The sequence below is a fragment of the Micromys minutus genome (genome assembly GCF_963924665.1).
Source record: "Micromys minutus genome assembly, chromosome: 15".
In the NCBI taxonomy this organism is placed as follows: domain Eukaryota; kingdom Metazoa; phylum Chordata; class Mammalia; order Rodentia; family Muridae; genus Micromys; species Micromys minutus.
Window position 1 is genome coordinate 27,409,586 of NC_137984.1, and position 23,791 is coordinate 27,433,376.

The 23,791-nt window shown below is 45.4% G+C and overlaps 1 protein-coding gene across 1 annotated transcript in view; it reads right to left on the minus strand.

The window, feature by feature from the left end:
* Positions 1 to 23,791, minus strand: part of FNDC3B (fibronectin type III domain containing 3B) — a 216,626-nt gene that overhangs the window by 78,704 nt on the left and 114,131 nt on the right. The window contains exon 6 of the mRNA XM_080929181.1: positions 5,684 to 5,742. Coding sequence (XP_080785307.1) covers positions 5,684 to 5,742 — 59 coding nt within the window. The remainder of the gene's footprint in view (positions 1 to 5,683; positions 5,743 to 23,791) is intronic.

Below are 23,791 nucleotides of genomic sequence, written 5' to 3' on the forward strand. Positions count from 1 at the left end.
AAATAACTATCTGTATTTGACTCTGTTTTAGAGACTGTTCCTAGAGAAACCCGATCTGACGCATAAGCCTTAATCCTTTAATGTGTATCTAACAATGAGGCTTCCAAGCTAATTTTCTCAAGACTATTTATTGCAACCTGGTTCCTGGTCATTAAAAGCTTACTGTTTCATGTGGACTTTTTAGGTGACTACATCAGCTCTAGGTGGGGATGCATAAAGGTTACAGTCACTCGGTGCCTATTATTTTCTTCTATTTCTGCCAATATCTGATCAATATAGACCATGAAAAGCTATAGACTCAAAAGAATTTAAAAGCACAGATGATGGTAGAAATAAATGTTGACCATCTTTTTTATTCTTGCTATTTATTTCAATATTTACACACATCCTTCAATAATTTCTGTTCTATACAGACGTAGCACCATGGCACATTTAGCTAGACTTCTATTCATCCTTCGAGACCCCAGGTGGACCTCACGTCACTGCCGAGTAGCCTCAAAGTCTCTGAGGTGCCCCATTCACCATCACACCTCCGTGCTCTGTGGAACCTAGAGCTAATCCCACCATATCCTTTGTCAAGCTCCCCTGACTGTGGCATTCCCGAGGGCATGAATTGACATAGTCAACAGTGATCGGTGGCTGCGGAATAAATGTTTGTTGAATAAGAACTGAATCAGAGGGAATTCCGTTTCTCACAGAGGCAGCAGGACAAGCGACAGACCATCCATAGATAAGACGGCTGGGTGATGACTCGTTAGGAAAGACCATCAGAGAACCGATCTCCAGCCATCCGGCTGAGTGAGGCTGCGAACTTCCAACCTCCTCCCTCCTCCTGCTGTGACTTCCACCTACATCATCACATAGGCACAATGTGGGACCAAGGACCACTCTGTACTGATCTGCCACCCAACCACCATGTCCTCAATGCTCTCCCCTGCACTGTGACTAGCTGTTTGTGCTCCTTCCCCCACGATGTCCCACCTTGATGGACCATCAAGTACTTCAAATCATCAGCACCATCAACCCTTCCTCCCCACGTGGCTTCTGGAAGGTATTTGTTCAGAGAAGCAAGACAAGCAGCTAATACAAGGAGCGTTGGGTTGCCACAGTGAGTAGAGAGGTATGTAAGGCACCAGGGACTGACCAGGGACAGTCTGTGGACTCTCCTCCCAAGTCTGCTGCTCAGTGTCTTGGTTACTTCACCTCTGGGCATTAATCCCTTTGTTTATTTCTCTGATTAGCTTTTCAGACAGTTTCTCATGCAGACAGGGGTATATGCTGAATTCTTCTACATACCTACATGAGTAATCTTGAGCTACAAAGCATTTTTCAGGATTTTAACTTAAAAGGTACTGTTTTGCTATGAAGGGCTTGTTTGGCTTCCATTAAGAAAGACAGGCTGTCTTCACCTGGGAGACAGCTGCTGGGTGACAAATGACGACCTTGTCCCATTCTGAGAACCAAGTGGGTAGTGACACTGATTCCATGATTGGGGTGTGAACTAGCACGTCTCAGAATAGCCCAGTGAAAGCCTGTGCTCCAGATACCAAGCACGCATTCACAAACTCATGGCCTTCAAACTTTACCTTCTCCCACAACTGCTACGAGCACACTTTCCTCCTTGGAGACGTAATTATTTAAATGAGCAGAGACAGGTGATGTTAGAAGCATCAAGTAAAATAGTGCTCACTTCCCCCTAGACTGCGAGCCAGCCTTGAGAAGATGTAGGTACCTGTGGAAACACAACCTTGCCAAGGGCCTTCCCAACATAAGTGCATGCTGGGAACTTAGCATTGGCTCACAAGGACAGGCATTCTGTGAATTCCTCCCTTAAGCTCTGACAGCAGCTGGCCTCCCACTTCTGTTCTTTAGCCACTGGCACCCTGTGAGAGAGTGTGTTGGGCCTCCATCTGGACTTGGAAGTCACTTCCACCTCAAGGTGGACTCCTGGAAACTACAGTATGTGTTTGAGGACAATCCTCAGCCCTAGATCGATTTACTTCACACTGGTCATTGGGTGAGTTGGGAAGGTGATAACTCTGGTTCAAGCCCTGCTACAGTGACAGCATAGGTGTACGCTGACTGTCACATTGCAGTCTCTTGCTCTGTGCCCAAACTTCCTCAGCAATGCCGATCACCAAGGCCTAGGACGTGGTCATTTGTTCACTGCGCTGATCTACATGGCTACAGACATATTCTCTCAAAGCATAAGGGCTTGACCATGGGCAAGAGGTCTGCCACCACTACAAGTCCATGTCTTTGGAACTGGTAACGATGTGGTTTCCAGGTCTGAATAACTAAACATGGTACAACCTGACTTCAGTAGCACTGATAGAAAGGGGTCTTTAGAAAATGTATGAGCCAAATCTGCATAGGAATTAGTTAACTGGTTAAAATACCCTGGGGCTTATAAAATGACTAACTACTTCTAAATGTCCCCACATCGGTTTGAACTCAGTCTTTCCTATGTATTTAAAAGTACAGATTTCAACCTGAGAGTTAGTTGTGTGTGTGCACAGTAAATACACTTAACTTGCAGCAATCCTTATATCCTTTCTTTTGGCGCCTCTGCCCAGTCTTTACCTGGCCCGTAAAATCCTACTTATATGTATTTTTTATTCTCAGAATTTGGTTATATGGGACAACCAGCAATGTGGTGAAGGAATATGCTAAGGAAATAGTACCACAGAAATTAGTAAATTCTAAAGCAGTCTTCATGATGAATAACCCCAAAGAAAAATACAGGAGAGGAAAGGCTTGAAGATGGATATTTGAATTTACAACTTCAGGCACATCTGCTTTCCCAGCGCCTCTTGCGGTGTCCTGCCGGTCACCAGGCTGTACATCTTACAAATAAGCGCCTCCCACAGGGACTCTCCTCCAAGGCTTTGCTGCTGCCACCAACAAGCAACTGCTTTTTCAAACAAGGCAATGGTTGATGGAAATGATGTTCAACCATAGCTCCAGGTTACCAGCCTTTATACCTAGAAAACAAGCAGCTCACCAGGACATGGGAGGCTGCACTGAGCTCCACTCTCTGAGGGGCTCCAGCCAGCAGCATGGTTGCCAACTCCTAAGCCAGAAGGCAGCATTAAAGCTCTTGCCTAGGACAGAAGACAGACTTAGCGAAATTGACCAAGTATTTAAATCTCTTTTAGGGAACAGCAAATGATTCACTCAGTTTGGGGTACCCAAGGCTATAGAAAGATGACTAGATAGGGATCTGCAAGCCCTAGAAGCCATTCTGCACTGGAATCATTAGCAAAAACCTCAAAGAAGAAAATCACTGATTTTCACTTAAAGTTGGTAGAAAATCTAGCTGAAGGGGAAAAAGAAAGACTGCTCAGCTTTCTTCCACAATGTGGAATCTTCCCCTGGAGGGAAGCCTGCCATCCCTTCTCATCCCTGAATGTGGTACGGAGCTGCCTCTTGCTTAACAACGTGCTGCAAACTATAGGGAAGTCTCTTCTAAGTGGTCTAACAAAGCAAATAACTCTTTGCTCAGATCCCCATGTGGTTTTTATTACATTAACATTCAAAGATGAGGCCACTGAGGCGCCTCAGTTCATACCAGGGAGGAGCAATCCCAGAGGCCGCTCCCTCCCAGCTGCTGCCTGGCACTGTCACATGCCCTACCCGCCTTCCTCCACACTGGCTCGTTTGTGGGCTTCTGTGCTACCCACCGGAGGCCAGACATGTCTGCCAGACACTTCTTCAGCAAACACTTACCAAGCGTTCTATATGTGTCAAGGACAGTCATAGCCAGGTCTTGGGTGCACAAAGACTAGGGGACAGTCTGCATACAAATTTTAGGAAGAAGAAACAGAAGGCAAAGAAGAATGATGGGGTGCAAACGCCTGGGCTAGGAATAAACTCGGCAGAGGAGGGTGACAAGGAATAGCGCGAGTTGTCAACACAGAGTGCCTCCCTTCCTAGAGTGGAAGTCAATCTGGGTCCACGCTAGGGCAGGAAGAACTCTTGATGGCTCAGTCAGTCTCCAGCCCACGACCTTATTTTCCAAAACAGGATCCCTCACTGATTCTTGAGCACACAGTTTCAGCCACGCCCACCAGTCGGCAAACCACGCCTGCTAGCCAGGAAGCCACGCCCACTAGTCAGCAAGCCACGCCCACTAGTCAGCAAGCCTGGGAACCACTCTGCGCCCCCTGTGCCTGGACCACAGGTGTGCGCCATCACTCCTGTCTTGTGCTTGTTATCTGAGGTCCGGGATCAGGTCCTCATGTCTGCAGATGAAGCAGTTATCCACCGAGTCATCTCCCACCCTGTACTCCTCTCAGTCTCTCCCTGCACTTAACCGCTAGCCCTCCAATCTGCTGTTGTGCCTGTCATGTGGACTTTGTCTCCCACTCTTCATCCTCTCTTCCCACAGCACTGCGTTTACCAGACACTTCCAACGGTGTGCCATCTCTCTATATTTTTCTGGATGTTTTGCAAGTGAAACCGACTTGGTATGTCCAAGAGTAGCCATGAAGATCTGAAAGGAGCCTAAAATGAACTGAACCTAAAGGAAGTCCAGGATACTGGAAGAGATCTTCATAAACGCCCTTCAGTGCGCTGTGCTGTGGGCAATGAATGGATGCAGGCAGGCCATGGTGGCTCTACACGAGCTACTGCAGACTGTGGGGAATAGCCACCCAATGGCACGGGCAACAAACGGGAAGCTATTGACAGGGATGCTCAGAAGCCAAAAGTCCAGGCACCCATGACATTTGGTATCGAATGGCTAATAATTTAATCAACTGATAATTGGCCTAGTATCTAGCCTTCCTTGCCACACTGGACACCACCACCTAATTCTGACTTCTGTACCCCTCCTCATGTAGACCATGGTGTCAGGGAATGGGAGAGTTTCTAACACCCCCATCTCTCTGTATCCACTGCCTAGCACAACTCATCTGCCAACTTACACCAACCTGCAAATGCAGCCTCAGGACTTAACACCTTCTCCTAGGAACCCCCAATGTCCGCTTGGCCCTGCCGGAGTAAGTTCAGACTCCTCACCTCTACAGCACAGTCTCTCACAAGTAGCCCATGATGTCCACCTTCCAATGCACCTGTACCTTTTGGTTTAGTCCAATTGTGAGCCTGAGGTCTATTTGGAGTCTGCTGTTTAAAAGCCTCAGTCTTTTAACACGTGAAAAAAAAAAATCAAGATTTTTCAATTCCACTAGAAAAACATTCCCCAAAACTGTGGCTGTTTAACCGCAGACAAAAGGCTGAATCAACATTATGAATTTCTATCTGAAGTTCAAAACACCTGGCAAATGGGACTGAACCTCACAACCCTCCCTTCTTTTTCTTGCTATTGTGCCCAGTCCTCTCTTATATAAATGCTATCCTGAAATTTACCTAGGGAAATACCTGGGATTTTTGAGGTTTTCAAAATGTATTCTTCCTCCATTTACAAAAGCAACAAGAAATTACCAAGTACAAACTCTGTAGACCCAAGAAAAATTAAGATGCATCTGATTGCATTCAGAACATCTGCACAAAAGAGGCATTTCAGCAGGTGACTACACAAACCTTGCTCTAAATAGTCTTCGTCCATTTAGAACTGGCTACGATCTCACAGTTAGGGTCCTGCTTACTGATGGTTGGGCAACAGAGAGCACACCAGGAATACTTAAGGACTTGTTCCTGCAGAGAGGTCCGGAAGACATACCTGTGGTTTCTCTATTCCCGAAAGAATGTCTTGCACCCTCTTTACTTCCAACTCATACTCTGTATTGCAAAGACAAAAAAAGAAAGAAAGAAACCTGTTAGAAGGCAGTAAGGTTGTCAGTTTCCTTCTCCAATGCCTTTCCTCAAGGGGAGCATCAAGTCAGTCAGGTGCTGTTACACGCTGGTGGTGCCACCATGGGGCTGGGGGCTCACTGTGGTTGTGCCATCTTGCTAGTGTATAGCTGTAAGCACTAGGTCAGCTAGATTTAGTCCTAAAGGACTAAATTTATTCAGTAGGACTGAATGAAAGGAACAGAGAGGGTCATAAGAAAGGTAAGCAGGAGACCCCAGCTCATGGAGAAATACAGAATCCCTAAGGGAAGATGAACCTGAGTGCTAATGGCTACTGAGTTCAAATTTTAATTCAGTAATACGTATGTAATATGTATGTTCAGATGTATCCACGCACTCATTTGTAGTTTCGGTTTTACGCTGAACTGCAGTATTCAAGTAGAGGGATTTACACAGCTTGGTTGGAGCTTGAAGAGACCTTAGATTTCTGCACAAATAATGGACACCAGAAGGTTGTGTAGTGGTTAATGCATCGCTACAGTGTATTTGTAAAGGTACTTGTAAAAGACAGAGCTGCCTTTGGCGAGAGCTGCTGGTAAACTGCAAGGGCATGCCTGGGTTGGGAGACGTGGGTGCTACAAAACCGGATGTGACAGAGAGCAGTGAAGGAATGATGAGGAATAGGCTCAGCTGACAGATAATATGACGAGAAAATGGACATTGTCACGGTAGAATCCAACCCTGAAATGATCCTGATTTTAACCCAATGCTAGAGAGAGATACGATTCCCAGGGCATACGTCCTGTTTCCAAGTTAGTGGGGAGAAGAGTGGCAGGAAATCAGATGGTTCAGATGGTATTTGTAACATCAGAGGATAAAGCTGTCCTCAAGACAATCTAGCAGGAGCAGGCTGGGCCCTGTGAGGCAGCTGACACGGAGACAGAACTGGGGGCAATGGTGGCTTAGCAAGCCTTGCATCTCCCAAGGCCATGTGTTCACTACTAGGTCGAGTCCCAGTCACCTGCTCAAGGACGGTCTCACTAAACCCTGACTCTTGTCACTCAAATCCCTTTGCTTTCTTATCTACTATGAATACTGGACATAATCGCCCTGCTGAGTTCCCTCTGTGTTATGGTTTGGCCTTTCCTACTAAAATGTGTTTGGAACACACCAATACTACAGGCCTAGAGATTGTGATTTCTTTCCTATAAAAACAAACAAACAAGAAACAAAAAAAAAAAAAAAAAAAAAAAAAAAAAAAAAACCCACATATCCAGGAATGGTGATGCACTCCTGTAATCTCAACAGTCGAGAGAGGTGGAGCAGTGAGGATCTGTAGTTCCAGGCTAGCCTTGGCTACACAGGAAAAAAAAAAAAAAAAAAAAAGCTCTTGACTGGGAATACAAACAGCTGAATGAAATATAGAAATAAAGACAGTAACAACAGATATGAGAGGGAGTGAGAGAAGGAGGGCAAAGGGCACCAGAAAAAAAAAAAAAAAAAAAAGAACCAGTCTGAAGTGCTGGATGTGAAAGCACAGTAGTCAAGCAGATACTCCAGGGAACATCTCAGGGCCAGAGGGAATCAAGGAGAGGATGGAATGTCTGAACCCGAAGACAAAGTGGAGGAGCGGGATGACGGGGCAGGAGGAGGAGTTAAGGTGGAAGAGTGGGATGACGGGGCAGGAGGAGGAGTTAAGGTGAAAGAGCAGGATAATGGAGCAGGTGGAAGAGTGGGATGACGGGGGCAGGAGGAGGAGTTAAGGTGGAAGAGTGGGATGATGGGGCAGGAGGAGGAGTTAAGGTGGAAGAGTGGGATGACGGGGCAGGAGGAGGAGTTAAGGTGGAAGAGTGGGATGATGGGGCAGGAGGAGGAGTTAAGGTGGAAGAGTGGGATGACGGGGCAGGAGGAGGAGTCAGAAGGTACCAGTGGGAATGTCAACCACAGCCTCTCTCAAAAGACCAAACCTACTACACAGGATACAAAAAGAAAAGAAACTAATTTTCAAAGCATGGAAACATTCTTACGGAGTCACAACAGAGACACCCTCCACCGGCTTTTCCTTTGTTCATATCTCACCTCCCCCAAAACATCTCTCTTCCCAAGAACATTTTTAGTAAAGGGATGGTTAAAATGAAAACAGACAACAAGTGAATTGTTAGAAAGGAAGGAGGGAGGGAGGGAGGGAGGAAGGGAGGGAGGGAGGGAGGGAAGGAAGGAAGGAAGGAAGGAAGGAAGAAGGAAGGAAGGAAGGGAGAGAGGGAGGGAGGGAGGGAGGGAGGGAGGGAAGAGGGAAGAAAGGGAACCTCTCAGAGGAAGTGTGTAAAATTTGAACTTTCTATAAACAATGATTTTCATATTTGCTCAAAAACAAAACAAAACAATCCCCCCCCCCACAAGAAAATGTGAGTTCAGACTGTTTGAATAAGTGTGTGGGCTAAACTAATTTAAACATCTCCCTATATAAACACAATTAACTCTGTTTTGGTTCAAGTTTTTGCTCAGCGGCAGCTGTAGAGCGTTACATTGTAGCAGAACAACATCGGCATCCGTGACCTCTACACTTCTACTTCCCAAACCAGCTCACATGGAGACGCCCCTCTGGACAAGGAGCTGGTACTTCTGACCTATGAACATCACCTATTGCAAATACAAGGACCTTAAAAATAATACTTATCAGAGAGGGAGGAAAAAGGAATCAAATTGAGAAAAAGTTTAATTACCTAAGGACCTTAATTTAGAGCCAAGGATTTCTAAATAATGGTCTTGGTGTAAAGACTAGAGATAACTCTCCAGACCTCTTCCGTGGCTTCAGATAGAACTGTTAGTGTGCACTGCCTGGGCTTGTGGACAGAGTTCGGATCCTAGCACCTACACAAAGGTCAGCATGAATCTCATGTACTCTAGCACTGAGGTGGTGGGAACAGGTGGACCATTGGGGTTGCTGGCTGATAGCCGAGGCCCCCAAAATACAAACTCTTGTTTCAGCTGAGAGCCTACCTCAACGGGACAAGGGAGACAGTGGTAGAAAAGAGCACCCAATCCCTTCATCTGGCCTCAATGCATGTGCACACAAACATGAGGACACAATACAAACACACACACACACACACACACACACACACCCCAAACCAAAAAAAAAAAAAAAAAAAAAAAAACCAGCTAAGACTACTGAAGAATACATTTTTATAATATAAAGACAGTTCAGTAAATCTCTATGGGACATATTATTTTAAAAATATTTTGAGGTGGCTGGGGAGATAGCAGATCTCTGAGTAAGTAGTGTGCTTGCGAAAGGAGCTGAGTCGTGATTCCCTGCAACCATGGAGGAGCCGGGCAGAGCAGCGTGTGCATGGAAGCTCAATGCTGAGGAGGTGGGGACTGAGGATCCATGGCCTTTACTAGTCAGCTAGTCTGCCAGAACTGGTGCGCTCCGGGTTCAGTGAGGTCCCCTAACACCCAGTGGCAACCTCTGGCCTTCGCACATGCACCGGCCGAGACACGTGCTCAGATGAACATGGGGGGGAACACAAGCACAACCACCTCACTGACAGCAGAGATTCTGGTACAACACACGATTTCAGTAGTTAGCTGAGAAAGTGATTTCATTCTTTGAGATTCTGAAAGAAGGATGAAGACCGGCCCATCAACAACGAAGAATGAAAAATGCCAGCAAGCTGTTCCAGGATGTGGGAAGGTGTATTCTGTTCTAGAAAAATATATCCTAGGGTGGACTGGGTTCCAAATAGATTCTGGAACCTGAGAGGAAAAAGGTAGGAGGGCTGGATTCCCTTTGCAGGTGGAATGACCACGAGAGCTAGTCTTAGAATGTGAATGGCGTGGACCACAGGGTTTAATTTCCTCCATGCTACTTGCTACTTGTGGAATTCAGGAGAAGCCCTTTCTTTGCTGGAGCAGGTTTTGAGACAAAGTCCTACCAGAAACTTTCACATTATCTGCCCTCATGAAGATAGGCTCCTTTCTGCAAAAGCTGCGCTCCTGTGGAGTCAGAGCAGCAGCCTGCGGGAACAGGTCTGTGCCTTTACTAAGGAGCCGGAGAATCCGAAAGCACCAGAGAGTCTTTCGGACCCCACATAAACTCTATGCACGCTGCTTACGTGTTTGATGACAAGAAAATCAGATCCTGCTTAAATATTAGAAGATTCTATTTGCATTTCGGTCAAATTCCCAAAGAAATAAGCCCATGGTTTCTTCCAGAGAACCTTATGTATGCATGGAACCACACAGAAGCAACCAGCGTTTCTCAGTACATCAAACTGAGCATCGACAAAAATTTTACAGAACTGGACGAAGGTCTCAGGATGGCTGCACGCTGGGTGAGCTAACTGCAGCTCCATTCTCTGCTTCCCTGTGCATGGCTGAACGCATCTCTAGTGAGCTGAGTCAGCACACTTCCAGATGCAGCTCTTTCATTTGGGAAAGGCTAAGCTCCATGATTGTCCAGCCAGGGATGCTGCCCTCCCTTGCACTTAGGACAGGAAGGGAGTTGCTTGAATGCAGGGCAGAACTCCCAGAGTTGGTTAAAGGTCAGAGGTGACTAAAGGTTATGCTGTGCTTTCCACAGCAGTATCTAGAAACCTTTCCTGACTTGTGTTTTCATGAAGGTTTGGCAGGACACAGAGAAAGGTTTTCAACCAGCTTAGTCAGAACTTTTCCAAGGCTGAGGATGGATGGGTGGAATTCACGGCGTACAGTTCTTTAATCAAACAGTCCAAGAACGATTTCCAATAATTAACAATATTTACACAGCAAAATTTGAACGACTTTATAGCAGCCTTTCCTTAATTATGTTTCATACAGCTAATTTACCTGGGGATAAGAATAGGCATTCAGTCTACTGGTGAAATACACTCTGAAGTTCAGCTGCTGATGTTGGGATCTCAGAGGAGGGATCTACCTAAGCCACAGAGTCTGGCCCACAGAGAGCTACTTCACTCAGTACATCTGTTACTCACGCTGTAGCTATGGGTATTTTCCTTTCTTATCAGATTATCACCCCACTCTGTAAAAATATATACAAGAAAGTAGTTTAAATCTATGAGGGTGCCGGGAGGAGCACTATACCCTCTTATATGGGTGGGATGTCTGTTCTCCCAGAGTTTCTGTCAGCTTGTTCCCAGAGGTGATGCTGCTGCAAGTGGCTCGGGCTACATGAGGCCCTGCAAATGGGGTTTGTGTCCTTATGAGTCTTGAAAGCTGCTTCTTTTGTCAAAGGTGTAAGGCACAAGGCAAGGTGTGCTCTAAGAGACTGGAAGCCACGAGAGGACACTGTAGCAAGGTGTGCTTTAGGACGCAGGAAGCCAGCCACTGAACCTGCTCACACCTGAATCGGGGCTTTCCCATCTGCACAACCATCACGGCAAACGTTAATTAAGTCTTCCAGCCACCTGGGCTATGGTGTTTGCTTTGTGTGCATGTGTAGTCCAGACTCAAGCCCCGGTGTCACTGCTTGGGCTATTTTTTGTTTCTTTTGTTTAAGACTGGGTCTCTGGCTGGCCTGGGACTCACCACCTGATCTGAAAAGGCCAACCAGAGCACCCAAGATCTATCTGCCTGTTCACTGCTCGCCAGGACTGGGTTTCATTTACCACCATACCTGGCTTTGGTCACAGGTCCTGGGGACCACACTCTGGTACTTCTCACCCCGAGCTCCCTCTCCAGCCTCATGTCTCCCTCTTTAAATGTGGTGGCAGTGAGCAAAGCTAAGCTTTGCTGGACCATACGCTACGTTGGGGTTTCTTCCGACCCCAAACGTCTGTGTGAAGGAGTAGTTAGTGCTCTTCTGAACTTTTACTACTGTTTACTCAGCACAGGATTATTTGGTTTCATGGGGGCATTTCCAAGCACTGTTTGATGTGTCTGTGGGATTCCCTTCCCTTCTCCCCATCTCCTCCCTCTCCCCAGCCCTCCTACTCCGCCTTACACTTTCCCATCTTGGGTGTCCTACTGCCTCTCTTCCGGGACAAGTGTTCCCCACTCCCGTGGCTTCCTTTCTGATGTCGCAGCCTGTACCCACGATCACCCCCTCTCACACACAAATACATGTGTACCCACGATCACCCCCACTTACACACAAATACATGTGTACCCACGATCACCCCCGCCTACACACAAATACATGTGTACCCATGATCATCCCCACTTACACACAAATACATGTGTACCCACGATCATCCCTACCTACACACAAATACATGTGTACCCTCGATCACCCCCGCCTACACACAAATACATGTGTACCCATGATCACCCCCACTTACACACAAATACATGTGTACCCACGATCACCCCTGCCTACACACAAATACATGTGTACCCTCGATCACCCCCGCCTACACACAAATACATGTGTACCCATGATCATCCCCACTTACACACAAATACATGTGTACCCACGATCATCCCTACCTACACACAAATACATGTGTACCCACAATCATCCCCACCTACACACAAATACATGTGTACCCACGATCACCCCCGCCTACACACAAATGCATGAACAAGATTAGAATATGTGCATATGAGAGAGATTTTTCTTTTTCTGTGTCTGAATTGACTCCCTTAATAGAATACTTCTTAGGAGACAGCTTTTAAAGTCAGAGTGTTAAAAACTAACAACTCCACAGGTATTATTAATCTCTGAGGTGTCAAATTTGTATGAGTGTAGCTATTGTTCTCTGGTCCCCTCTGTCCCATGCTAATGGCTTTTGCTGTGAAGCACCTGTTAAGCACTCTGGCTTAGCACAATGTGACCAAAATCTATAAAATAAGATGTACCACCAGACCAGGGCTGCTTAGACATTTTCCATTCATGAGAACTTTCATGTGATTCCAGGCCGTCAGGTATACAAATCAAACATAAACTGATAATAATTCACAGAGCAATTTCTTTGAAAGCAATTCAAGGAAAAACGTATTTTTACTATTTATTAATAATGAAAGTAAACTCGTATGCTAACAAGATATATGCTGTCTTCATTTTCACATAAAGCATTGGAGCTGGATGGATATTTCATGTGGCAGGGCAGGGCATCTTAAGAGGTTTTCAGAGCTGATTGCTAACCTTACTGAATGATCATCACAACTGAGAGAGATGCTTTGCCTAAACTCATAGTGCAAAATGGCAGAGTGCGTTTGGAGTCATTTCAGAAATTCTTAGAAATGGTAGCTTCATCCCACATCAAGACTCACAGAGTAATTAAAAGAAAATTGAAACGCAAGTCAGCACCTCACACAGCAACCTTTAAAGTCAAACCAAGTCTATCGATGAGCTCAGACACTTACATGCAGATGAGTTGCGGGGGCCTATGAATATATGAAAAGTCTCTTTTCCCTAAATAAACCACTGGACTTCCATGCAAGCCGACACCTTTGTTTACGGTAACCCCTTCACTCCTAACATACAATAGTCTTGAATCTCCACAGGCAGCAGTGACTGGGGTGCCACATGTTAGCACAGGCAATGAATGCAACACAGATGGACCATGTGTGTCCAAGGGACAAGGACCCAGAGCCATGTGATACAACATCATTAGTTCTGCCAGGACACCTCAGATCATTATGTTTAATTCTGAATCAGTTAGAACCTAGTTACTGAGTGTTGAGGAGTCTGTTACTGTTGGCAGACTTTATCTGACTCCCATACCCAGTTATATGGGTTCTCATGAGGCTTAAGAAGGTAGGCATTTGACTGCTGTTAGATGAGATACGTTAGTAGTATAAACCCGAGTATACTCTAGCATTTTAATTTGATAAAGCTACTCCTAACTGTAACTGTAATTAGAAAGAATATCCCCAACAGTAATTATCCCTCCATTTATTATTATTATTATTACTATGACTACTGGGCTTCATGCATGAGAGGCAAATGTCCTTCCAGCCCCGAGACAGCCATGCAAGCATTCCTAGCTCTGTACATTTAGAAAGAAAAGTTGAAAGTAAACAAACTAAGAACCCATCTAATGACAAACTAATAATGTCCATCTCAAGTGACGTTTGGGGAAATGTCAAACGCCAACTCTTAGCACTCAAACATGAACTAGAGGTTACTTCCTGGAGCAGGACATGGTGTGTACATGGCACCTCTTGTGGGCTATCATTTCTGTTCTCAGTTTAATCTGTTTGTGCCTCACTTCCTGTCCCTCCCCATCAACATTTCCCCTTAAAGAAATAAATAGTCAGGAGAGAGAGCACTGTCTGCCCCTGCACCACATAAAAGCGGACTGTCTCCTAAATGCACCGAAGAGAAAAATGAACTAAAATGGCTGACAGGAAGGAATGTCTAAACACAGTGCTTCCTGGAGAGGTGGGGTGGGAACCCATTGACGATCAAATAAAGAGACATCTGCAAATCCCAGTCACTGAGAAAGAAGCAGTGACTTGTTCTCAGGTTTCCTAGTTCTGTTTTAATCTTGCTGTCTCCTTCTATGTTACCACAAAATCAAGTTACTTGGAACTTAGACCCTTGGCTTTCTATAGAAAGAATTCATCCATCCTGAGTCATAGAGACAGATCTGTGTTTTCTAAATGGGATTCTCTTGTTTGAAAACATAATAGATGGCCTAAAAATGTCATCTGCATATATATACACTCCCAGTACAATGACAGTAACATTCTGCTATAATTCCAAGAGCTGAATACAGCATTCTGACTCCATGCCCACTCTGGGACGGCATTAGCTACATTAGCAACATCCTAAACTCTATACAGGCTGAACCACGTGAACTTGTTATCCTAATATCCTAGTCATGGAGGTAGCCACATCCTGGGCTTACTAGATCCAAAGAGACTCCACAAACAAAAGAAACTGTTTGGATTGTGGCCTAGGCTGGGTGAGAAATAAAAATGTACAAAAAAAAAAAAAAAAAAAACTATAAAAGATAAGATAGAAAAGAAATTATGAAAGGATGCCCCCAAGGTAGGGGAAATGGGGTAGAAAAAAAGATGATTGACAGATGAAATTTTCAAAATATCGCTCTCAATGGCTATCCTAACCAACAATTTCTAACCTAAGTAAAAAATGAACTTTAAAATAATTTCTTAGATTCGAATAGATATTTCATTATTAATATAAAACTTCAAAACGCCAAAGGCAACAGACACATTTTAAGTTAAGCAGGGTGGAAGGACAGAGTAGAAAGTGACCGCTGGTGACTGTTCCTCCTCTCCTATCATAGTGGCCTGTCTGTTCCTATGTCACACTTCTCACAGATGTCACTAGAGGGTCACTCTCTGCAGGCCTTCCTTTAACATGGCCTTCCTCCCCATCATTAGGTCACACGGCATCTCATCCACAACAGTCTTGAAGCTCTGCGGTGAATCCAAGCTTCATGAGCGTAATCATTAAATCTTTGCCGTGGATCACTATCCCCGGGGCCTGAATAAATAAATGCTTGGCACAGGGACTCTAGCCAAACAGAAACATAATCCCCAACACAGACCCGGAGCTTCATTTTCTCAGCGCGAGGAAACAAGCGTGTACTCGAAGCCATCATGAGGGAGTGAGCTGTAACGGAAGCGAACTTAGAAAATCTCAGCATCGCACTGAGTAGCTCTAAGACAACACTGTGCCACAAATCTGTGGACCCATACTGTCACACGAGATACAAACACGCATTATCAAAACACACTCAGCAATAATCTTAAATTTCATGTAGACTAGAAGTATTTCCGCAGACAAAGCGAAGTCCGCTCGGCGATTCCCTCCGAGGCCGTGATGCACGCTGTCACATTACAGGGCTAGAGTGTAATCTGGGGAATTACCCATGTAATGGAGAACTCCTGCATCTCACTGCAGAGGACAGGCTTTTCAACTGCAGCCTGCAACCACACATGACATTACATACCTGAAGTCAGGGGTTCTGAGAAACTAGACAACAGTAAAGAAGGCTTCTGATTGAGCAGTGGGCACAACTTAACTGAGGACTAAGTCAGCCCGGAATCTGCACTGCTGCCCTCTGCTGCCTCGTGAGCCTCCTGTCAGCAGAACAAGCAATGCTGAGGTTTGAATGTGAAGCGCCTCCCACTGCCTTAGGGGCTTGAACATACAGTCTCCAGCTGGTGGTACAGTTTTAGATAGCTGAGGCGCCTGGACAGAAGTGGATTGGGCGGGGGGCAGGACTGGTAGGGCTGGAGGTTTTATGGCATGGTTCCATTCCCTGTCCTCTTTCTGCTTTCTAATGACAGATGAGATGCATTTCTGCCACCATGCCTTCCCTACCACAATGACTGTGTCCCCTCCAACTGTAAGCCAGAATAAATCTTTCCCTCTGAAGTTACTTTTTGTCAGGCATTTGATCATAGCAATGAGAAAAGAAACACACACAGACACATACACACACACACACTCACATAGACACACACAACCAAACACATACACTCACACACAGATACACTCTTACACACTCAACACATAAACACATACATTCACACCAAGACACATTCTCACACACTCAAACACACACTCCCCATGCTTCGGACATCCTCGGCCTCCTACCTTTGCCCACGGTGAACACCTCAGCCTGCTTTGCCAGTGTTAACTGTAGTGCTTTTACTGTGGCACAGTTTTCTGCTGTTACAGCGAAAATGGCGACAGTAAGGAAAACAGAACCTGTTTTCTGTTCCCCTCTTTACATTGTAAATATCAAGGTAGCACATCTTTGGATTATACACTATGTCAGAATGTTTGCTTTTCAAATGTTCTGTGTGAGTTGCTGAATTGAAATGATTTTCGGCTTGGGATAAAGACAGAATACCCACATTTATAAGATGGCCCTAGATATGTTTCTGCCATTCTGTACTAAGTAGTTATGCACAGCACTGTTCTCAGCAATGACTGTTAGAAACTTAAAATATCGATTAGCTGTGAAAAATGAAGATATCCTATATTCCACAGTATGAGTCACCAAGATTCGATTTTTATATGAAAATTTAAAACATCTGCTCATTAGCATGCAAGCATGCTTTTGTTTTTATTAAACGGTAAAACCATGTTTCACAAGAAACATGCTAAAATTCTTTATAGTTTGGTATTGTTGGATACATTTGATTTGTAAATCTATCTTATATACCCAAGACTGTACGAAGAGAAAAGAGGTCAAATGATAAGAAGCCCCTGTTCTAGCGAATATTCTGGACTGGCTGGAGTAATGGCTCAGTGGTTACAAGTACTTACTGATCTTTCAAAGGACCTGAGTTCGATTCCCAGCACTGACAGGGAAGTTTATACCTATCTGAGACTCCAGTCCCAGGGATCTGACACACTCACAGACAAAACACCAATGCACATTAAATGAAAATAAATAAATCATTAAAAAAGGAGAGAGAATATCCTGGTAAGGCTGGAAAATTTAACTAGAGAGGTTATGTATATGTGTGTGTGTGTGTGTGTGTGTGTGTGTGTACACATACATATGAATCATACAATTTTCTTACGTATACACTGTACATGACACTGTTCTATGAGTATACTTTAACATAAACATACTATGGGTTGAGTATGTTTTTAGTTGGCAAAAACGGAATTTAGAACGCAGAGTGGTCCTGAGAGTTGAGCTGTTTCCTATGCCACGGCTAAGTATCTACACTGCACATCCATGAGGATCCAAGAGAGACACTGTTACACTCGTGAACAACTGGAGACCTATGGGATAGGTGGTCACGCTGCAGCCTTCTGCCAGTGTGAACTATCCTGCCTGCCTTTCCCTCTCTTCCTTTGTGCGTGTGACACATGGGTGGTGCCTTTACTCTCTCAGAGGGCAGCCGTCAGCCTGCAGTCCTGGCATGTGCAAAGCTTCCCTAGTCTGATCAGAGGTGCCAGGCCACAGTGTTTCCTAGTCCAGCCTCTCTGTGGTCTACCCGACTTTGCTGCGGATTCAGGTGAGATCTTTGGCATGTGACCCAGCAGCTGGTTCAGCACAGTCACCACTGCAGGAAGGACTTAAAGTTTGCTTACACCACTCTCCTATCACGTTCAGTTATAGGCGCTCAACCTAGAAATCCACAGAGAAGCTATTGAAGCTTATCTCCAAAGCTGGTTGCCAAAAAGACCTGGGATAATCCTATAGAGCACTGTGTGCCAATGGCTGGAGACATAACATTCCCCCTCCCCCCATACGTAGAAACATGGCATTTGGGATGGCTCGGGGCTAGAACACTCAGGATTGGGCAATAATTGCACATTGGGGTGTTTATGCAGCTGACTGTGGCTTGAGAGAAAAAGTGTACACTGGCTCTACCACCACAGAAACGTGGTTGGCCCATAAGCTGTAGCTATTCGGCGTGTTGCACCACCTGACACGTCCGAGTGTTCTAAAACAGTGAATACAGAGTGTATGAAAAGTGTGGAACTTATCGATAAGCCCAGCTGTTTTCCTACATTTTCAGACACTAGACATTTTCAGAAGACAGCAGCCAGTTCTCTGAAGTCTTCTAGCGAGGATAAAGAAGGGACCAACAATGTAGCAGACACTGATTCTGCTCTTAGGGAAAGCACCAACCATCAACACATCAATTAGTCTGTCCTAGTAGCAAGGCATCCTAACTTGACCTCAACAGCCGCTGGGCAGAAGTCGTTTTCTGTGGAGAACACTGAAATCTACCATTATATTTGACTCAGGCTTTTGGTTCTGAGGACACAAGTAGTTTTTCTGTGTCTACTCAAAGGCTCCATGTTATTACAGGGCAGAACCCAGAGGTCAATGTGGAAGTGGGGTACACCTGGGGGAAGCAAGGAACAGAGGGAGAAAGGGCCTGCACTGGCAGTGTGAAGACACTGCAGTGACTTGTGTGTGCAGCAACACTCTCAGCAGACCTGCACACACAGCTGAAGGGAGCGATGGGGTACAGCATTCAGTCCCAATAAGCTGAACTGACTAGTGGTACCGTGAGCCTAGCCTTGCAAACTTGAAGCGTGCATGCCTTCATCTTGGATGAAAGGAACAAGTCTTATTTTCACTTTCCCAGTGGAGGGAGGATAAGCCTGTCATTAAGAGTTGGCTGTCCCACTGACTTTCTGAGCGGGAAGCTCCAATTATAATGGTGCCACCTAAAGGACAGACCTATTAAGATGGGTCAGGTCGAGCAGTTTGAAGCTCATATAGGCAGGGTTAGGGTCCAGAAGCTTAGAGCCCTACTAGGTTCTGACTGCCTTCCATGGTGGGACTGCAGGAAGGCCATCTGCTCTCCAGCTGTGGCCCCTAATCCTCTCTAATAACTTCAAGCTTGCGCAAGTCCCTGAGAATCAAGATGTCTTCCAAATTTCATTGCATGCTGGTTGCCAGGATTGATTTTTAGACATCAGCCTCCAGTGGGAAACAGCACAAACTAGATATGAGCAGCAGGTGTTAATTTTCAGAGCAGTGGAAGCAAAGGCCAAGGAGGTGGAGGGGAACAGAGCAGGCGGCTTAGGGGGCGGTGCTCTTCAGTAGAGGCCTAGAGGTTTCCATAAACCTGCCTCCCTCCAGGAAAAACAAATTTACCTAAGCAGAAAACAACATTTGCAGTTAAAGGGTGATGGCCTCCCTTCTAGCATGAGGCCCCGCCCCTCACATTATCACCTCTGCTGTGTTTCAGGACCCTGAACAGAAAAGTTCTAACCTTGTGCTGCAATGTTCCTGTTCCTGACTCTTGAGCTTAGAACTCTTGCTTTCTAAAGTAAACATCTATGTATTCATTTACTTACTTTTAAACTCTTGTTCTTTCAATTTATATTTCTAGGAGATCTCTCTTCTCTCCTCTCTCTCTCCCCCCCCCCCTCCCACTTCTTCCTTTCCTGAAGCCAAAATCACAAGTCTGTGCTTAAACCCAGTGCTGATCTGGACCCAGGTGACAATGTACCAGCACAAGCCGCAGGCCTGATCTCTGCTCAGATGTATGGGGTGGGAACATAAGCAAGTTTGCATGCCGGGTACGGCTGTAAAGCTTCCTGTTCTAGATGCTACAGTCGAAAGGATCTCTGAACTAAGACGAGAGTCTATCCTTTCAAAACGCCCATGACATACGCTAACCAGGTAAAGACTGCTTTCACGGCGTTTCCACGAGTAATTCTGCATCTTGTACTCTTGCTAACATCTGGAAGACAACTGCTCACAATTTTTATTGCTGGCACAGACCTAACATTTACTTTGTAAACACTCTTGTAGGAACAGAGTGACCAGGTGATGTTGCCCTTGCCATTACGGCCAAGTGGGCACAGAAGGCAGAGACAGTGCCTCGTAACAGCTGGGAAGGACTGTTTTTTACTTCACTTCCAGCAGAATCAGAAGACACAAGTCCTTTCTGAGCAGGAATGGTGCTAATAAAAGCTACTATATCATTAAAAGAAAAGTAAGAATATCTGTCTGTCTGTCCTGTGCAGAAGTGTTAATGAGCTCACAGGAAGGCTGCTGACTAAAGTACTCTCCATCGATGGAAAGAAAAAGGTGAATTCATTTCTCTGGAACACTTGTGATGACTCGGACAAGAATATGCTGCTGGAAGCTCTAACGTCTCTGAATTTCTTGAAATCTAACAAGAATCTGGAGAGAAGGGAGCAAACACAAAATCCAGATTCTCACCGTGGATAAAAGCTGATGATGCTGGGAGAAGCAACACCGGGCCACCAACAGTAGCCAGTGCCACGAAGGGAGGCTCATGCTTCCTCGGAAAACACAAGGGGTTGGTGGTGAAAACGTCTCGTGTTTATTTAACAGAAGACAATACAAGTCCTGGTGCAGGGAAGGCCACCACCATGGGATGGACCATCATGGGATGGATCAGGCTAAACTAGCATTCAGTGTGTCAGCACAACAACAAAAAAGTTTCACTTCCACTGGTCCCTGTGCTGGTGTTCGGATTAATATGCTACCATTTGCTCTTTCCTTCTTTCCTTCATGATTCTTTCCAACTACAAGGGAATTCTGTATTTTAACCCCAGCCTCACAAAATAAGAGCAAATCCAGCAGTTTATAGAATCTATGAAAGATGTTCAGCAGAGCGCTGGTGTGAGTTCTGCCAACTCAGTGTGTTTCAGCTATATCCAAGGGGTGAACTCTCTGGAGGGACTGTAGACAACATGGCCAGACTCAAGTGGAGAGGACAAGGTCAGGTGGGTGCGGGGCAGGAAGGCCGGGGGCTACAGTTATCTAACCCGGCTCCTCTGACTCCAAACCATTTGGTCTAAGAGAGGAAGGTCAACAAAAAAAGTGACACCATTGTTCAGGGAGCAGGAGAAAGGCCCAGGGCGGCAAGGGGAGAGCTGAGAGAAGTAAAGGGGGTCGGTAGGAGAGGTAGACACCATGTTGGCAGAGGGTCTGGACTTCATGTTAGGTTAGAAAGGAAAATGTGGGAGATGGATTGAACAAGATCTATCTGGCTGCCTTGTGTGGAATAAATTGGCAGCAGAGAGATTAGTGGAAAAAAAGAGATTAGTGGAAAAAATGAGAATATCACTTTACACATGTAAACTCTATGGAAATGTTCATGTATACACATACACACACACACACACACACACATACACATATGCACGAACCTGAATGTACTTATACACACATTCACACATATAAATGTACATATACACACATGCACACATATAAACATACAGACACACACACACACACATCTAAAACAAACACTAAAAGGAAAATTTAGGAAGTCGCATTTCAGGAAGTATGTTTTGGACATGTAGGAACTTGTTACTTGTTTCACAGTCATCCAACTTCTATACCTAGGTTTTCATATCTGATGATAATGTGGAGCAGGAACTGCAACAGTCTATGACTGACAGAATGTCATCCTGCAGAGTGGTGTGCCTGCTCCAGGGCCCAGAGGAGCTGCAAAAGGAACAGGACATCAGAAGCAAGCATCACTGCAGACAGCAGGCAGTCCCAAGGGCAGCGAGCCACACTGTCCACATTTAAATCTCAACATATTTCCACAATGTGGTCCACGAGAAAAGGCAAATTCTACTCAGTGGAAAGTCTACTTCCCTCTCCAAAGTTGCTCTCAAATAGTAAAATGACTTACCAGACACACTTGAAATTTTGTCCAAAGACCTTTATTTTTTTTTCCCCATCTAAATCGGATCCAAAAGGAACTGGCGGGGCATCCTATATGCTGTGATTGATGCTCTTCTGGAAAGAACACGCTAAGTAACGCAAACTCCAGGCTCACAGAGGTGGGAAGAGCAAAACAGCTTAGATGGAGCTCTAGATTCACTGCAATGAAGACTGCAAAAGCTATTTGGGGGGGGGGGGGGCATGGTGTCTGGTGCCCTGGCGGCTCCTCACCTTCATGGAGATGCTTGGGGCATCCTCAGTACTGAGCACACAACCAGATGGGCTGCACTGGACCAGGCTGCAGGGCCTTGGGCTCTACTTCTGCCTTCTCCTTTCCCACCTGCAGACAGCTATGGTGTCTGCCATCTGACACTAGCAGTCATGATGGAAACTGTAAAATCTAGCCGAGTCCTTGGGTCTAACCAAAAGTTGTTCTTCTAGTTTCTTCTTGCTTGATTTGCATAATCCTGGCTCTGTGTCTGACTTCCTTGGCTCCCACTAACCTCTTGCTTAAGAATGTTCTATAGCTCTGCAGACTCACGGTAGAGGAGAACACTGTTTAACCTGATCATCCATTGGATGAGGCAGAAGCCTCAGCAGCACCCGGACGGTGATGTGCATGTATGATGTACATGCATGTATGTCCCTGCAGAAGGATGCAGATCCATGCACAGACACATACATGTCCCACCAAATTTGACTGGAAGAAGAGGGTGTAATGTGTACCAAATACTATCTCACAACATTTAAAAGGTTCTGTTGTTCCAAGTTAGGCAAAATACCTTCCCAAAGGTGAAAAATAAAAATCCATGAAATTCAAGTTTGTTGTAATAAGCAGTGATTACTAAAACCATGAGAAGACACTGAGACTCCAATGTGCTGCCCAGAGATACTTAGAACATGAGGGGTTGATAGTGCTCTTTCAAGGTTAGGCAAACAACCTCTATGTAGCTTGCAGTTCTCAAGGAGAAGACACTGGGACTCATTCCTAATGTCACCAAGGCCAGCTGTTGCGTGTCTCCTCGGAAGGTGTTAAATATTTAAGAAATATTAGATTTACTAACTGCTTTAAAATATAACTTTAATGACTCTCCTGCTAGGTTAAAAACGGACTTGTTTCCTTTTCAACAAAATGTCCATCCCAAATTGGGCAGATTTGTCATTTCTTGGGAAATGGCATTATTTACATATGCTACTGCATTTTCACCAAGCTCTCTGGTTGACATGGGGTGAGTGGCTTTCCCAGGCTACCCCCTTCCACAAGAGACTCTGTCTTTCCCAGGCTACCCCCTTCCACAAGAGACTCTGTCTTTCCCTAGGCCCGAGAATACGGAGCCAGCTTCTTATGGACTGAACTAAACCTTCTCCATTTTTTTTTTTTCCAGTTACTTCTCTCTGGTAATATGTCACAGTAATAAAAGCTGACCATAAAATCACAAGGGAAAAGTGTTCCAGAATCAATCTGAGAACTCGACTATTCAGCTCACCAATCACATCTTTCCATTAGAGCACTGTCTCCCTCCAGAAAGGAGGCAGCCCTGCATATGGCTCCTGGCCTCTGTTGCTAGAAACAGACCCATGTGCTGCCCCACACCTTACCCCTCAAATCCTATGGCTAATCCTGAGAGAGCAAATTTGTCAATCAGACCTAAACAGAACATGAGGACAAGAGCCCATCCTGGTTCTGCCAGAAGTCCCCTGAGATGGGCTGGAATGGCTGCTGAAAGGCTAGCCACAGTCCAGCCATCAGAAAGGATGAGCTAGCTGATAAGGTCCAATATTCTCGGGATCCGATGGAAGGTTTGGGGATGAGAAAATTTCCCTGGGTTTTCTAGATGGGCCCTAAGTAACACCACATGCATTACTACAAGGAGGGAGCCAAGGGAGATTCCCCATACAGAAGAGAAAGCTCCATGTAGACAGAGCAGGAGACCAGCTGGTAATATGTGCACTAGCAAAGGAAAGCTAGCATTCAG